This window comes from Hipposideros armiger, unplaced genomic scaffold, assembly GCF_001890085.2.
Source record: "Hipposideros armiger isolate ML-2016 unplaced genomic scaffold, ASM189008v1 scaffold_236, whole genome shotgun sequence".
In the NCBI taxonomy this organism is placed as follows: Eukaryota; Metazoa; Chordata; class Mammalia; order Chiroptera; family Hipposideridae; genus Hipposideros; species Hipposideros armiger.
In genome coordinates this window covers 877,073-895,439 of record NW_017731586.1, presented here as the reverse complement: position 1 = coordinate 895,439, position 18,367 = coordinate 877,073, and the positions used below count along the sequence as shown (strand labels likewise).

Sequence of the window (18,367 nt, the reverse complement as noted above, 5' to 3'; positions counted from 1 at the left end):
TAAAAAGTGGTTATTGACCTAAATTTGATTATCAACCAGTTTATTAGAATCACTTTTTAAAAACACTCACTGAAGGTCCCACTGCAGGTCAATTTAAATCAAATTATCTGTAAGGATGGGCCTGTGCATTGGGACATTCGCTGATGCTTCCAAAGCTCCTAAGGTCTTCTAAGGTTCAATCAGACTGAGAAGCGCTGCTCTGAAGGGAAAGTAACCAGGGAAGAACGGCTTTGGGATGGTTTTGGTCTATTTGGACATCTCTCTCCGGCTTTACCATATATGTATTCATTTTAGAGGCTAGATTATTCTCTTTTTCTGGAATAACGTAGTCTGAGGAAATCAATACCTAAATAAAACATCAGCCTCATATGTAGATTCAAATGAGTCTGGACCGTTATTTTAAACTTCAACTTTGTCTTGTGGAGGCAGAGCCCAGCAAGTTGTCCAAAGCAGCAGAGCGCACAGTGGGGGCTTGTGTAGGGACCAGGTTGCTCTTGGATTTGGGGATTGATATGGATGCCATGCAAGCAGGTGCCTCAGTGAAGACTAAGACGAAGGCTAACTCAAGACTGAAAAATTCAGCTCATGGCTATGATCGAAAGAAAACAAATCTGGTAGTTCTCCTACCAATCAATCACTTAAATTTGCTTTCAAAATGACTGAAATCAGCCAAGGGACTGATTTCATTTTTGATTTGGTAAACAGAATGAACATTTGAACCTATCTACCGAGAAGATTCGCCTCTCCTTGCCAACCACTTGGAGCCATCAGTCCGAACCCGTCGAGACATAAGCATTCCAGTTCTACAGGAACTAGATTGTTAGAGAAAAAGCAAGTCATCTCTCTGTGGAACAGTCAACCCGGCTGGGTGAGAGTGGTGCCAACCCTATCATACGGGAGAAACCACAGGTGAACACCCTTAACTTTCAGGTGCTGGGATTGGTCAGGAGGAATCTGAAACCACGAATTCTTTGTTCTATTTTCTGCCATGTCATTAAATGGAAGAATGCCTCAGGCATATGTGGCTAAGACAGGTGTTTGTCATTGGGCACATTAACTAGTAATTCTCTGTACATTAACCAATATAACTGGATTCCCTCTTTAGGACATCATTCCATTTTCTAAGGCAACCCAGATCTGGCGAAGGCATAGTTTCCCATTTTTGGAGACTTTTGTTTGATCCAATTTAACTAATATTGTCAAATCTTTAAATACATTTTTTGCTTACTGAAGTTTCCTAATGTTCATTAAATTACATTCGGGGCTTTATTATTTAACGTTGACTTGAATTATAGATTGCAGTAGTCGAATAGTATAAGACAAAGTCCTAAGGCATCTCTTCAGGAATAGTTCTTACTGAATTAAGGAGTGTACCGTATCAAGGGAATTTCAAGTCTTTCTTTTCTGAAATAAACATGGGATGCTATGTATCAGATACTCACAGGACGACCTCCACATGGTCCAAAGCCCATTGATCATGACCTGTTCCATTGTGGCGGGGTTGCCACCAGCGCAATAAAACTCCTTTCATCCGTGCCTCCCTGGGTCACAGATAGAAGGACAAAGAGGTTACACATTAGAAAACAGAGAACTTTCTGGTATGTAACTTCCAGACTTCAAATATAAAAGGCTAATCTAAATCAATAAAACTTTGGGTATGGAATTAAGATTGGCTTATGTCTAAGCAGCATTGCATTTTATTGACGATTTAAGGACTTGTAATACTTTTACACCTCTCTCCCTTGTTCCCCTTGCTATACTAGTATCTGGAAGAGCAACACATTTGGTTAACAAACATGATGTGCCTTGTGGGTGATGAGCACTGTGCTAGAAGCTGGGGGTACAAATGTCACCAAATGTTGCCTAGTCTCACAAAATGTTCAAATAAGAATACCCAGCAGAAAATTAAAAATATTGCTTTCTAAAGGACTATCAATACTGGTTAGAGGAAGGAAAATATACAAAAAACACTGTTGTTATTCTCTATTCCCTCTTGCCCCCACATTGCTTCAATTTTGCCTGTTGTCCTAATAGGAAACAGGAAAACAGCTTTGGAGATCTGGGTCAGTCTCAGTTCTGCCACCACTGACATTTGTGGTGTTGGTCCAGTAACGTCACCAAACTTCTATTAGCTCTAACTCTGATTCTCAGGGATCGTGCATGAGACTTCGCCTCTCTATTCAGGCTACTTACAGGGGGACATTATAAGACACCCTCTGCGCCTGCGTGAAGTCCTTGGGCTGGTGCTGTGCGATGACGTGCCAGGTGATGCCATTGTTGACGCTGTACTGCAACAGCACCGCCTTGTCCACGGCGTGGGGGCCGCTCACGTCACTGTTGCAGCTGTCTGTCTGCGCCAGGCTCCCGATTTGCAAGACAAACATGATTTTGCTGAAAAAATGGGGAGAAATTGTCTTTACACAAGGTTCTGGATGTAGTAAGGAAATTATACTTTCTAATTACAAAAAAAAATCCATAATTTTCGAGTTGATCGTATAGTAAAAAGAGCAGCATCCAGTGTTACGGCCAAATTACATTAGTAGTAAAACTTGGCTACTTTATCTTTATATCATGCACATGAAAAATAACCTCGGAAAGGCTGGTTTTCTACACAAAAAACACAATTCTGATTTTCAAAGATCTGTCCTCTTTTTCATGATGTTGGAAATCTTGTTAGAGTATTTCACCTGAAACACCCTCTATTCTCTATGGGCCCAATAGGCAGCTGAGGACATGGAGAGGACAAAGAATAAAATCACAATATTTATACTACATACTTGTTTACCAATAGCTCTAAGCTGAGTAGCAGCTACACAAGGAAAAATGGTCATGTCTGTGTTAGGAAAGGCTGTCTGGAGATCAGAGTGGAGGGGAAACTGTGGCAGACATGCAGCCTTGGACCATGTCTGCTGTTCTCTGACATGTATGTCCTTTTGCTTTTTACAGGCATCCCTGCCCTTAGAATAGACAGCTTTAAAACACAGGACAGCTATCCTCAGTGATTCATAGAGTGATCCCATTTAGGGTGGGTGTTCAGATAAAGCACTAGACTTAAAACTTGTAAATGCATAAATTAATTTAAAACAAAATTACTTTACAACATGCTATATAATAGTTAACTCAGCAGTGAGTTGCAGCTCACCATGGGGTCAAGGAAAACATCTAGTGGTCTCTAGACTAAATATACCCTTTTGGTAGGAAAAAACCGGATGGGAGGCCACAACAACTTTTGGTATCTCCGTGGTTACCATACAGGAATTAATTCTATTATATTTTCATTGTATCATATTGAAGGCCTCCAAACCTGCCCTTCTGCCTCTGAAAATACACTACTAACAAAGTGGAAGGCCTCAAGCAAACACTACATTCTTATTAACCAAATATCTAATTCTCAAATATATTGGCAGCTACTAATACTTGTCAGCATTCAGGGAATACTCTAATCCAGTATTTTGCAAACTTTATAAAGCCTTGGAATCTTTTCTTGAATTCTACAGATAAAAAGATGTGTTTGTATTGGCTGACGTGGCAGAGCTAGGAAGAGGAGGAAGAGGGGACGGAGATCAGCCCTTCTGGGGTCTCCTTTTCTCTGTCACTTCCCTAGTTGATGTGCACAGTCTCTGCTCACTCTATTCTGCATTAACAGGTGGCTCCTCTAGCATGTGAATTTTTAAAGTTCCCACCCATCCATCCATCCTCCATTTCTACCTATTGTAACTACGTATGTTCAATATAGGTATATGTTTACATGATGGCAAATCTACTTCGCGTACACATTGATATTTATATGCTTGCAAATGGTCAACATTGAATTGTCTATATAGCTTATCTATAGCCGATCTTTTATTGTTTACTTATTTATTTTTGCAACTTTAGTGAGATATAATTGACATACAACAGTATGTAAGTTTAAGGTGTATAATATGTTGATTTGATATGCATCACTTTTTTTATATTGGGCCATTTCTCTAGGCTTGTGCCTGTTACCACTACTCAGCCAGTATGTGTGAAGAAATATAAGGTAATTCTATAATAAGTTTAAGCAAAGCATAATTTTTAGTTGTGAAAACATAGAATCCTTCCTCATAGCAAATTCAAATGATATTTAGGTGTCCACTGCTTAGTGCCATTAAGTTCGTGACCATATCTAACAGACAGTGGACAGTGGCCAGTCTTGCGACTGAGGCTGTGTCTGGACTATAACACAGGAGTTTTGTTACCTTGCTCGAGTGAGATCCAGAGGTTTGGTGGCAGCTTGCCTTATCTGACAGCCATTAAAGTAGAGCGAATCTCCATGGGCATAGGGTGCCAGCTGCCCACAGCCACTTCCTATCACTCCACCTTGAATGGTCTCCCAGTTTGCCTCAGTGACTCTCGCTGACTCAAAATTATCTTTAATATAACTGGGAAGATCATGACTGAAAACAGAGCAGTCATCACCTAGAGGGAAGAGAAAAATCGCAAAAATTAGCTGGAACAAGCAGAATCACCAAAGGTTCAAGACAAGTATTGGATTGCAGATTTAATCCATTGTTGTCTCTGTAAGAATGACAAAATACCAAGCAGATATAGACTCCCAGAAATAAATGTTTCTCTTTTATCTTAGCTATTACTGGCTTACATTGCTGAAATAAATCCCATTAATTCTGAGTCAATGTTTACTGAAATGCATAGGTGTACTTCTTGCTCCTGTAAACCTATCATTTAAATATCACAGCATCTGGTTGGGTCTGCATGTATACCAATGGTGATTCTCAGTAGGGAGTGCTCACCCTGGCATGAGAGGCCAGCCTAATTTCTTCCCCCCTAGCATGACTTTGAAGCAGAAAATATGGTAAGTCATGTTCTTGTTCTTCCAGCTCTATATGTGAGGATTCTTGACAGCGAGTGTGTATTTTATTCATCATCTAATTCTAGCACCTAGCACAATTCTTAGCACATTGAAGACATTCAGTAATGAGGCTGGGATAAATGCACACATAATGAATAAACCGGGCTGTCTCTCAGAGACCACCGAGCTGAAATACTGGCATTTAAGTAAGACGTTACATTAGCAAATGTGTATGTGCTTGCATTTCCCCTTAATTTGAACAGCCCAACTTTTCCAATTGGCCACAATAGTTGAAAATCAAAAGGTCTCAGCTCTGTTGGATCAGAGGAGAGGAAAAATTCCAGGCATCTAGGACTCTTTGTGAGACATCTGATTTGTTCATTTACCTAAAATTAAAATTCTCCAGCTAGTACACAGACAGACTCAGATGATTTCAGCCGTAATGAGACCAGGGAAAAAAGGTGACCACAAAGTAATTTCTAACGTCAGTAATATGCAGCAGTGTACATTAGTCATGCTCATTTCATTCAGCGGCAAGGCAAGAGTATCAAACAAGAAACCTAACTAGATTCTACTCTAGAATTTAAATCTATGGATTCTTACAGTGTACACTTGGGAAAGTTGCATAATTCTGGTCCCCTCTGGACAAACCTCTCAACTTTGAGAGACGGCAAGGCTGACTGCAAAGAACAATCTGCGTACCGGCCTTATTTCTGACACTTGCTAGCTGTGTGACCTTAGGCAAGTCATTTAACCTCCCTGAGTCTCAGTTTCTTTACCAGTAAAGTGGGAATACTTATATTAGCCATAGCTAACTTTTGGGGATATCATAAGCACTAGATGACCCCGCTGAATGAATTCGTGGACACTGTGTAAATAGAAAAGCATAAGGGGATGCAAGGGTTCGTTCACAAGAGATGTGCTGAGCATCGTTGTAGGCTCTGAGGATAGAGGGGTCATGATGTAAAGTGAACTTTGTAACCATAGAGGCAGAAACCTGTTAGAAACATTGCAAGAGAAAGCAGTGCTGCAGGCCTTCTAACAAGCCAATAGAGCAACTTCCGATGATGTCAGGAGTTGAGTAGATCCACTGTCCCAAGTATACTCAGCCTCTAGAAACTCAAGCAGTACAATGTATATTTTTTTGTTTTTTGAGTCATGAAGGCCTTTTCTGTGTGACAGAGTGACTTGGGAAACAACATTTTGAATTGTCAGCTATGTCTTGGGAGGACAGGTGCAGCTGCTGTTGGGAGAAGCTGTGAGAGAGAAGGAATATTGGCAAAGTATCCAGGAATGGGCAGCTAGACAGGGAAGGAGAGAGGCCCAGAAGTGGAAAAAAATGTCAGGGGTGGGGCTGGGGCAGGGCGTTATACGGAAGACGGGGACTGTGAGGTACTATGGAAATTCTGAGTGGAGAAAATCTGCATTAAAAAAATAGTTCAAGGAACATAGCGTGAAGTTATCCTTGATAATCCATTTCCAAGGGAAATAACTGTGAACCAAGAGTGTCATCCATTAGGTCCCTCAGGCTGGAGTTTACGTCCATTTCCCAGTGGCCTTTGTACACGTGTTGAGATGAGGAGAACCTCATCCTCTCCTGCTCCAAAAATCAGTCTGGGATTCAGACCTTGGAAACTTTCATCGCAGATGCAGACAGCACCGGTGGTACAGTATCCGTGCCCACTGCAGAGCCTGGGGCAAGCCTCTCCGATGTACACGTGGTCAATCGCCCAGCTTTGCTTCTCAGTTTCTTCCCCCTTCTGGATCCAGCGGAACTGCGTGGCACTGAAAGTCCCAGAGAGACAGAAGGATTCAGTAGGCTGTTATGTCCCACGGCTGTGTCCAGCCTCTAGCTCTGGGAATGGGGACTATTTCTGAGAAAAGGGCTTCCCAAACTTCTCCCTGAAGCAGCGATTGGCAGAGGTGAGTGAATGTGTACTCCTCAGACTTTGGGAGTATGTCCCAAAATGCCATTCTGGAAGCATGTGCCTTCCTTGAGAATTTGATGCGAATTTCCTATTCTATTCCATAATAAATCTGTGTCTATTTTTCCCACAGAGACATGCCATTTTCTAAGTCTTTGAGTATAATGAATGCTGCTCTAGGAAGATTGTGCCCCATTATGTTTATTCTGCGACTTTTCGTATCCTGACCAACCCTGCACTCTCCAGAGGATATATGTATTCGAGATGAGCATAGCCTTTGGAGCACAGAACCCTGGGAAAGATATGGTACCAACCCCAGGTTTTGGTTGGAGATCTGTGATTTGGAGCCTGTGATTGAGTTTGGCATGTGCTGTGGCATTTAGTCAAAAGGAAATCTGAGATCTATGAGTCATTTACAAACATCCTATTTTTTCCTATTTCTTCTTTGGACACGCAATTGCCGTTTTGGGGCATGGGTTGGTGAGAGGAGGGAGAGAAGAAGAGAGGGGTTACTAGGGCTGCAATGAAAACTCCAGCCTCATTTTATCAGTTGCTCTCAGCTCACTGGGAGCTCTGTGAAGGTTGCCAGATAATTCCACAAAGTTTACCCTAGTACACAACTTACCTGGAGGAGACATGGTCAGGCAGCTGAATGGTGATTCTCTTCCAGTTCGAGCTGTTGACAGCATTGTAGATGGTGGCTTCATGGAACTGGAAAGGGGAGCAGCCAATGCTGTTCGAAGAGGAGGGAAGGCACTGGGTCTGAACAAGCTGCCAGGAGTCGGACCTGCAGAAACCAAAGAGGTGGCTTTCGATAACTCTTGAGAAATAGGCGACATGTCTGATGTCTAGGTGATGCTTTGGGGTTGGGTTAAATGAAGACATTTCAATGTGAATTTCTTATTTCCTATACCTATTTATAATTACAGACCATAAAAAAGAAAAACTGAAAATAATTTCACATAAGATATATCCTAACTCTTTAAAAGCACAGAATATATTCACAACAGAATAAAATAATAGCATTCATGGTGCTGCATTATAATGACTTCCTCCCACTGATACTGTTACCAGAAAGATACCTGGAATTGACTGACAAACTTTTCTGTCTAACGAAACTTAACTCACTATAACTCATTTTGAAGAGTGGTTGTGGGAGACACCTTAATAAGGTAAGTGAACTGTGTCCGATTTTTCTTTGACACTGCTACTATGCTTTAGGAGCTGTGACTCTGGCTGAAGCATATTCAGGTCTTTCATTGATTTAAATTTTCATTAAAGTTTGTTGAAAATGAGCAACATGAATAAAAGAAACTTCTACTTTGAGGACAAATGTAGTATCTTACTTATTTTAAAATTTAAAGCTTGTTGGCTGCAGCCTAGTATGAAAACAGATGTTTCTTGGTTAGAAGAAAAAGTTTGAAAATAAGACAGATACATTTTATATGAATGAAATTTGTACATGTGAAATACACACGAACTTACACTTTTAATACAAAAGATTGCTCCTCTGTAAACAGCTGCCTTAAAAATAGACAACCAGCTGAACTGTGTATTCAAATTTGGGGGAAATGTAACAAGTACTTCACCAACCTCGCATCCTTAGTGTACTCCAGCATTACGGAATGAAGGTCACCACAAGAAATGGCTTCACAACCCACCACGATCTAAAACAAACATAAACAATCAATATGTATCGGGTAAAGTTCAATAATATTTATTGTTTATTAGAAATCCCCTGTCTTCATTGTGACTCTGATAAGTAATCAAGAAATATTCAGAGAAGCTTTGATAGAGCAGCCTGCCAAGATTGCCAAGGATACATTCTTTTGACTTCAGTTCAAGACATGCAATTTTGCACAGAGATGAGAATTAAAATTAAAAAAGTACTATTTTTATTTAATTAATTAGTATAACATATTAGTCATAAATCTGGAGGAGACAAATTGGTCAAAAGGAAAGTAACATTTAGAGAATTAATGGAAAGAACTCAAAGTATTACTGGTCCAAAACATTTTCATTGATAGCCTGACTTTCTTGATGCTACTATTGAATTTTTTATTTGTAATTACTTAATATTCATACTTAAGGTGTTTTTTTCCATTTCCATAGGAATAAAAGCTTTCCATATATATGTGATTAATATTTGAATAATCAATAATGCACAAATTCTATAAAAATTTGGTGATTCAAATTTAAGTCCTAATCATCTACTTAACAAGTCCTATTTCAGGGCTGATACTGGAGAAGGTTAGTGCTAAAATTTCAGGCCTTACACTGATGAATAAAACAACTCTGGCTTCGGAGTGAGAATAGAAGCATATCCCGATAATGGAAATGGAAATCATTACAGATACAAATAAAATGCTCTGCTGCTTCATAAGGAGAGACTGTATTTAAGTGGATTAAAAAATAATTCATCAGATGTGGAAGATTGTAATTATTCCAACCACAAAAAAGAATGATAATTATGTGATATGACAGGGGTGCTAACTATTGCTATAATGGCAATCATATTACAGAATACAAATGCATAAAATACCCATGTAATACACCTTAAATTTACACAATGTTATATGTCAAATATATTACAATTAAAAAAAAGAAAATAATTCATCAAGCAGGGTGCCTGTGAGCTGTCTCTGAAACATGGGAAGAGTGTGAGAGGCAGAAATAGGAGAAAGACATTTAGGTAGAAGAAGGATTGAGTTTGACAAACTATGAATTGTAGTCTAAGGCGTTTGGCCTTCATTTGGAAGGCAATGGAGTCATTAAAGGTTTATGAGCAGTGGAATGATGAGCTCAGAGCAGCACTTTGTAAAGATCAATTTGACTGTGCTCTTGAAGACAGGTGTTGGTGGGGAGAGGTCAGAGATGGAAAGATTAGTTAATGGACTATTGATTTAATCAGGGCCAGAAGGGAGGGGGTAATAGTCCAAACAGAGAAGATGGGATGGGTGCCAGGAACACTGGAAATTAGAATGAAAAGGATGCAGTAAATGATTAGGTGTGAAAAATGAAAAGTCAAAGACTAGTTTAAAATTTAAAGTTGGTGAATAGGTGAAAGGTAGAGTCATTGATAGAGACAGGAAAATCCGAAAGAGGCGCTGCTATGGGGAGAGAAGATATGAAGTTCACTGTTAAGACATGTTGAGCTGAGATGGCAATAAGACAAAGGTGTAGAAATGTACACAGGCTATTAAAGTACTGAATTAATTGTGGTGAGTCATTCAAGGTTGACATGTGGATATGAGGGTCGGTCTTAAGGATATGATACCCGAAGCCAGGGATGAACGAAATTCCCAATGGTGAGAATGTGTACGGTGGGAGAAGAAAGCTCAGGCGAGGTACTGAGGAGTGCTGACATTTAGAGGACTGAAGGGAGAAGAGGAGCCAAACAGGAGACAGAAGGAGATATCAAGAAGAGAAGAGGAGAACCGGCAGGGCTCTCAGAAGCCAACAGGAAAGAGAACGTCATGGGCTGGAGAGGGCAAGGAACTAGTGTCAAATGCTACAGAGAGGAAAGGGAAGATGAGGAATGATGAAAGCTGTTAGATGTATGAAGACTTTCAAAAATGCAGTTTCAGTGATACTTGACTCAGTTTCGGAGGACAAAATTTAAAAAAAACAACACAAATTGAGTTTGGATAGAGAAGAAAATGTCAGCCTCTTCAGTTCTGGGTTGATAGAGGAAGCAAAAGAGGAGGCTCCAATCAATTTAAACCAAATACGATGACTTTGATATGGGCCACAGGGTAGGCCTGGTAGAGGGAAAGCCTTCACTCTTAAAGGATGTGGCTTGGAATGAGGGATAGTAGAACACTACATATGACCTATGACCTTGAACATCCAGGTTATCAAGGTTTGGGAAAGTGATCTCAAGGTTACATATCTGAGACATCATACGGTTACATTTCTTGCTATGTTCCAATATACTTATAGGTTTTATCTATGCTCAAATAATCCTAAATGGTAAAGGCCTTTGTGAAGGATTACTTCTTTTATTCATAAGATAAAGCCTCTTTTAATGAATGAAACCAATCATTTCTCTATAGTTGTCCAAATAAGCATTCTCTCCACACTGCCTCCCCAAATGTAATGCCATACTCTGTTTTGAAGAGCCACCTCCCTTACCTTAAACTGCATCATATATCCTGGCTGTATAATAAGTTCTCTGGAGGAGAGCACATTGTGGGTCTTGTCCTTCTTTTTATTTGGCCAGTAGAGGTGGAAGGATGGATTGCCACAGAATCCTGCTGTTCTAACTGCATTAGGGTAAAAACTCCAGTTTTCTTCATGGGAAGTGCCTTCTGTTAAGGTAAATTGGAAATAATACAACATGTTATTCTCTTGAACTGATTGGCTTATGTTGAATTACTTGAATGTCTATGCTCTAGATTTTTGCTTACCCTTTAAGATTGATTTTTGTTTTATTTAATTAGTGTAAACATAAATCCAAGATGAGAAATCAAATCTAGAAAAGATTATTAAGTACTAGTAGTATAATGATTAATGAACTTTTAAAATGTAATTGCTAGTCTGGGTAACTTTCACCATTGCAAAATTATTCTTGGTACACTTTTGAACCAATGCAATGTGTATGTGCAGTACAGAAATTCCTAAAGAAATTTAAATTATTTTAGGGTATTGAAATTTCAAATTATATTTAGAGTTAGACATGTTATCTTTAACAGAATTTATTAAATTCTCAGTTGGCATTTCAACCAGCTGCCAACCTTGAAGATTTGTAAACCACTGGGCAAAGCAACAGCTAACAGTTGTTGAGCACTGAATATGTGCTAGGCATTCTTCTAAAAGCTTTTCATGTAGTAATTCACCCAAAGACATAAGCAGACAAACGATTCACAGGAAAGAATGTTCAATGTCTTGTTTCTTACCGTCATCAAACGTGTCAACCAGTTGACTGGGATTGATTTCTGCCCCGCCAATCAAAATGTTGTCTAGTGCCCACTGGGCACGCTCCACCCCGGAGACTACAAGTCCATTGCTGATCACAAAAGGCTGCCACCAGCGAAGTCGAGTTGTATTGGTGAGGGCATCCTCGGGAAGAAGGATGTAGTCGTGTCTAACAGAAATGTATTTCTGATAATCCATCTCATGGAGCAAAGTCCAAGTAATTCCTGTAATAACAAACATCAACATAGTGACATATCTGGAAAATCCCCCCACAAACCACCAGTGTACTGCAGCTACTGTAAGCTTCCCAAAGAACTCTTCAAACAGGTAATGAGAATTGATTTCGCTGACTTTAATGTAAGTGTTCACCACTTATAAATATTGTTGCAAAATGAGGCTGATGATATGAGGGGACGGGTACTTAGAAATACTTGGCCAGGAATAAAAACACTAAAGTAAAAATTATGTATTTTCTGCTTTTAAAATTTTGTTTTAGATTCTCACACGCATTATTTCTCATAAATAATGAGATACACCTGTGTTTTGAATGTTTCTATGTAAGTATTTTAAAATTATAATTGTACGCAGTTTGTGATTTATTGGACGGATGTGAGGTTTCCCTCTTAACAATTGATAAGACTGTAGGTAGAATGTTTAAATTACTTAAGAAAACACCTTTTGAACGCTGTCAAATACTTGAGGACCTTCTATTTATCTGCTAGTTATTAAGAATAATATCTCCACTGAGCTGCCAACAGATAGCAGGATGGCTCAGCTAAAACAAACAAAAAAAATAATTAAAAAAAAAATTAAAAAAAAAAAAAGAATAATATCTATCTGCCAAAGCTGATTTTCTAAAGACCTCATGGCATTATTGGTCTGGTTTCAATTATTTCAAAATAATAAAACAGAATTTTTTGAAAAGAGTGTATGATACACTCACAAATTCAGACTATCTTCTTTCACAATTAATAAAGTTTTATTGTAGATTCTCTTAGCATTTGTTACATGCTTGTTCACACAAAAGCTTTTTAAAACACTAAAGATATTCTTTTACTTGGAAAACTATAAAAATTATTTCTTAATTGTATAATTTATAATCAAGCTTCAGTTAAGCATAGAGATTATTTTCTTTACTGATTAACTTTGGAGCTAATTTTTAAAATATGATTTCTGTCTTGTCCCCCTTGTTTGGTAGATTTTGCATAACACAGAAGTCACATGTACAGAATGTGTTACGCAACTCAGATCCATAACCTTCTTTTTGTAACTTTCACTATTCGCCTTGCGAAATCAGCAAAGCTTTGCAGAGACTTATCTGAGGGGTATTGAATGGAATTTGGGAATCTGCTCCCAGGCATGGCTTTCATCCTTGAAACGTGCCTCCATCGGTAGAGTAGTCCAATAGCACGCCTTCCTTCCGGCAGATGGGCCGATGGCAGGAGGTCATGTTGTTCTCACTACCGATGCGCCCCCAGTATTGCAGGAATCTGAATGCAAGCACATATTATCCATCAGAACAGTTAGTTAGAACAAATAGTCTACTCAAGTCCTGGATAACAACTTCTTCCACATGTGCTCCTTGCTTTGGGGCTAATTTGCTAAGTTGTGATGAAAATAACTGAAAAATGACTTACTTTGCCCCTCTGAGATCCAAATCTTGAGTAATAGCTTGTCTCACAGTAGATCCCCCAAAATAGAGTGCAGTGTCCTCGGCAAGAATCCCACACTCGGTACAAGTACTCCCACCTTCTAAGGACATCCATAAATCAGGCTTGATCTCTTCACTGTCAAAGCGTTCCTTCAGGAAAGTCTGGAAAAAAAAGGGGGGCATGTGGTTGAAAGTAACAATTTCAGATAATGAGTATGAAATAGTTCAGACAATGCAGCTACATCTTGGGATTTAAAAAATTAGAGCTGATTTCAAATGCTTTTCCAAAGATATTAAAGAAAACAAAACACAACAGGATACCTTCTTAATGTGCTTTTCCATCATATAATAAAGATCATTTAAACTGCTTAATGTTTAATAACTGGAATTTAAAGTCCAGAGAGAATCGTAAAAGAATTATAAGATTGTGTACAGTAATACTCCTATTTGTAAAAAGTTATTTAAGAATATATTCCCAAAATGTTTGTTTATTTATATGGTATATAAAAGTACTACTGTAATTTATTATGATATTATGAACATGCACAAAAAATGAAAATTCAAAGAAATAAGATAAAGCAAAAAAGATGTTCTAGCACTTTCCCCCCCAACATTCCCCAGTGGGCTGTCTTGTTCTCTCCAGGAGTGTGTGCCCTCACCTTGGAGACTGCTTTAGGCAACCAGGACCCTTCAGTTTCCAGCACGGAATGAACTTAGAATGTCTATATGGTTAGATAGGGATATGTGAAACCAAAGCTTTCCATATGAAGTCAAAGGAAATTAAACTTGGAAGGCAATTTGAAAGGCTTTTCACATGTTTATCAGGGCCAAGATTCAGGATGATGGGGAGAAATACTCAAAATCTAGAAGAAAAGATTTTCTCTGGGCCTCCAGTTTATCCTTTTAACTAAGAATGACCAACAACCAGAAATAGTCTATTTTCCGAAGAGAGCAGATAATTAAGTGTTAGGGTATGTATACACCTGATGTAAAATTACTTCATTCCCTCACATCATGGCAAGATCTTGATTTTCTATTCATTCTTCCCATAGTATGTACTATGTACGTACATTTTGTCCATACTATAGTTTTGCATTGGGTTGAGCAAAGGAGTGAAAAAACAAAAGTTTACTTTATTCAGGTCCATTTTCCTGAACGTGCACTCAGTGAGTGAGAAGAAAAATATTTAAGACACTGACAGGATGAAATGGATTAATAAAACATGTTTTCTGACTGCCATTATCTTTCCATTTCTAAGTCATGAAACTTTACAAAACATTTCTACCAATGTTTTTTTAATGGTAGAAATATGTCATGAAAATAATTTGTTATAGTCAAATGGCAGTAACTGCATATAGAAAAACGGTACACTTTTTCACTTATTTAAAAGAGTTGTCTAGTTGCTATTTTATTGTGTAGTTAAATGATTTAAATAGACCCTCTTTTCTTCAAACTTAGAACATTACCATCTCTAAGGTTAATGATGCGTAGTCACATGTCAGTCTTACCTCACTGATGTCAGCAAATAAATGCAATTTTAAAAATGGAGGTTTACGTGTTAATAACTAGAGTCAGAAGACGTGCATCATTAACCATGTAAACTCTCATTAGAAAGATTTGAATCAGAGTTCATAATACAGATTTGTACAATTTGTTATCCAACTGAGGAATGCTAATGAAATATGAATGTCATGAAAGAAACCAGATTTTTTTTTTTAGTTTATTCATTACTTGTGGCTGTTTCTCATTTGATAACAAAGTAACAATTTCAGATGTAAGTGAGCATTGCTCTAATTTTATTTTTTTAATTTAGCAATTTTAAAGTTGTTGAAATATTACAGAAGAAAATGACAGAACAGGTTTTGTTTACATTGTTTGCCCCTTATATGTTTGATTTCAACCACTTGTGCTTTTATAGTTTAGTCATTTTCCTGTTTTTGTAATAATGAATGCACTACATTTATTCACAGAAATAGAATGCATATATGGCAACTGTATTGGGAAAGCGTACCATATTTGCCGGCGTATAAGACGACTCGGCGTATAAGATGACCCCCTAACATTTCCACTCAAAATACAGAGTTTGTTATATGGTTGGCTGTGTGCGATTTTGCGAGTGTGGTAAAATCGCATAACAGCAAAATCGCATAACAGCCGAGCATACACCCAGCAGCGCTGCTGATGCCTGAACGGTATGTGGAATGAAGTGGGCGGGCATCGGGAGGCCACTATGGCACGGGGCAAGCACTATGGGCAGTCTATCTGAAGTGTACCTGGCGTATAAGACGACCCCCCACTTGGAGGCATATTTTTCAGCGCCAAAAAATCGTCTTATACGCCAGCAAATATGGTATTTGCTTTGCATATTAAATAATGACATAACAGCTAAAGTTTCCAAGAATGACCTCTCCAGTCTTAATACACAACCACATTTCAGAAGTCAGCAAATCAGAATGCAGAATTTCTAAACAAAAATTCAAGTACTGTTTAGTCCATTTTGAAAATTTGAGTTTTTTTTTTGTGTGTGTGTGTGTGTGTGTGTGTGTGTGTGTGAAAATTCTTTTTGGTTTATTTCATAACAGGATTCTCTTTCAAATAGTACATCTACTGAAAAAGTAGAGAAAGCTTAAAATTGACTTTAAATAGTCTGCTTTAAAAAAAAAGCAGAATATTTATGTTCTTGAATCCATTCAGTTTGGTTTATTTATGACTTGGGTAAATTATACTAGACCTTGATCCTAATATTCTTGCATCTAAGAAACCTAAGACATATTTTCTAGTTTCTACCCAAAAGGTTTATTTACTGGGGGCCTCAAAGGACATTGGTATAAATTAGTAATCAATGCGAGTGAATGCTTCCATCAGGGGCTTTAACGTTACCTTCAGAGTGTGGGTCAAGTAGCAGTTGGGCCCCGAGTGTCCTGGATCACAGATGCACTGCTCCTTTAAGCAATCTCCATGGCCCTTGCAGTTGTCCAAGCATCCAGGGCCCAGGTAGAAATTATCAATTGCCCACTGAGTATCTGAGTACTTCTGATAGAACCTAAACCTTACCGGGCTGTTGGCAACACAAAAGCAAAGCGTGAAAAACAAAAGTTAACTTTCTTCAGGTCCATTTTCCTGCACGAGCACTCAGTGAGTGAGAGGAAAAATACTTAAGATACTCTGACAGGATGAAATGGCTTAATAAAATTTGTTTTCTGACTGCCATTATCTTTCTATTTCTAGTCATGAAACTTCAAAGCCAGCTTCAGTTAAATTTTATAATAGGTGAACAAGACTAATAGTGAAATCTCTATTTCAAGCAATAGAAACATTTTAAAACACAAAACTATCATAAATCCGGAGTCCAGTGTTGCATCACAATTTAGATTCATTAATTGCATTTCTGAAATTGTACAGAAGGTGCCGGAATCCTTTGACAGAGCTTTGTCAGTGTACACCCAGCCCTCAGGTGGTTGGGAAACAGAAACTTCTGAATTCCCCAAAGATATTTAATAATCTCAGGGTAACTATGCTAATTAGAAAACATTTGTGAAAGCGTTATATTAAAGGACATTTTCCTGAGATTTTAATTTCATCACTGTTCTCCTTTGCCTTTTGGGGAAAATACAGGCCTCATAATTAACCTTATATTAAAATACTCCACACTATGTTGGCGTAAGGAGTCCAAAGTGCATGAGGGAACTTGCTGGGGTGATTTAAGTGTTCTGCATCTTGTTTTATGTGGGGCTATGTGGGTTGCACAGTGGTAAGAGCTGACTGCACTAAACAATTAAGATGTGCGTTTTACAGAATGCAGATTATATTTCATTATAAAAAAAGAGAGAGAACAGAAGTGGGGAAATGAGGCCAGGACGTTGTGGTGGGTCCTCAGCATGCATTTTACCCCAGATAAGTCCTGAGACAGTCATCGTAATATAACTTCCTGAACTATTGACTAGTCAAGAACTATGGGCATTCTTGACTAATTTGTACTGATGGGATGCCAGGAGGTGCTTGCTCTGGCTCTGTCTGAAAGAAAAGCAACTCTCTGTCTCTCCCATTGGACACAGGTAAGGATACGTTCTGCTCCAGTTTTCTGGAAGGTATCTATGTTCATGAGGAGAACCAGCCCGAAGGCTGAGTGTGGCTAGTGTGTGGACAGTGGAACAAAGGGTAAGAGTAAGAGAGTAAGAAATAACAATGTCCTGAAGGCCTTGTTGAGCTTGTGAATCAACTAATCCTAGAGTCCCCTTATCTTTGGATTTTTTTCATTATAGATATGATACATTTCTTTTCTTTTTTTTTTTTTTTTTAGCTGAGCCATCCTGCCACCTGTTGGCAGCTCAGTGGCAGCTCAGCTCAGGCTGGACTCAAACTGCTGTTGCTCAGAGCTCAAACCCTTGAGCGAGCTCTTAACCAACTGAGCCATTCGGCCAGCCCAATACATTTCGTTTTTAACTGAGCCATTTTGAATTGGGTTTTCTGTTACCTGCAACTGAAAACATCCTAATTTAGAGTCCTTGCATGTCAACTAACTAAGCCCTTTAGATTTGTTCCAGAAAACTGTGAGTGGTTATGTAGTAAATGATACCTATGGGACACTGGAAAAGCTGTGTGTGGTAAGGACCTTACTCACAGGCTCTACGTGCTCTGGTCACGTATCATCATTCTATTTTACAAGGAGGTTTTCATTTAGCCACATTCTGGGATTCATACGGTGGAGGTTCACCTATCATTTTCTTTAATGTATCTTTTTTTCCTAATTTTATAGTCGAAGAAAAATCTTTTGGAATTGTCTTAAATTAACTTATGAACAGACTTTTCAGAGAACAGTGTAAACGTCTTGGTGCCACTGCTCCAGGCTAATTACTTTTCACTGCAGGTGCAGAACATAATGATTTGATCAGAGAAAAACGAAACCTACAAACCACAATTGTACAAACAGCATGAAGAGTTACGATTTGTATGAACAGCATGATGAATTAGGATTTGCTCCTGGTGCCTTCTATCATGGATTGACAAGGCAGTAATGTGGAAAGCATATGATACACGGTGGAC

At 38.6% G+C, this 18,367-nt stretch overlaps 1 protein-coding gene across 1 annotated transcript in view; it reads right to left on the bottom strand.

Annotated features, from left to right (window-relative positions):
• RELN (reelin) overlaps window positions 1–18,367 on the bottom strand; it is a 516,011-nt gene that overhangs the window by 9,623 nt on the left and 488,021 nt on the right. The window contains exons 52-62 of the mRNA XM_019655108.1: window positions 16,205–16,382; window positions 13,311–13,486; window positions 13,057–13,163; window positions 11,655–11,897; window positions 10,891–11,066; window positions 8,350–8,423; window positions 7,382–7,543; window positions 6,459–6,616; window positions 4,221–4,440; window positions 2,194–2,391; window positions 1,443–1,541 (exon numbers count right to left, since the gene is read on the bottom strand). Of these exons, the coding sequence (XP_019510653.1) occupies window positions 1,443–1,541; window positions 2,194–2,391; window positions 4,221–4,440; window positions 6,459–6,616; window positions 7,382–7,543; window positions 8,350–8,423; window positions 10,891–11,066; window positions 11,655–11,897; window positions 13,057–13,163; window positions 13,311–13,486; window positions 16,205–16,382 (1,791 nt within the window). The remainder of the gene's footprint in view (window positions 1–1,442; window positions 1,542–2,193; window positions 2,392–4,220; window positions 4,441–6,458; window positions 6,617–7,381; window positions 7,544–8,349; window positions 8,424–10,890; window positions 11,067–11,654; window positions 11,898–13,056; window positions 13,164–13,310; window positions 13,487–16,204; window positions 16,383–18,367) is intronic.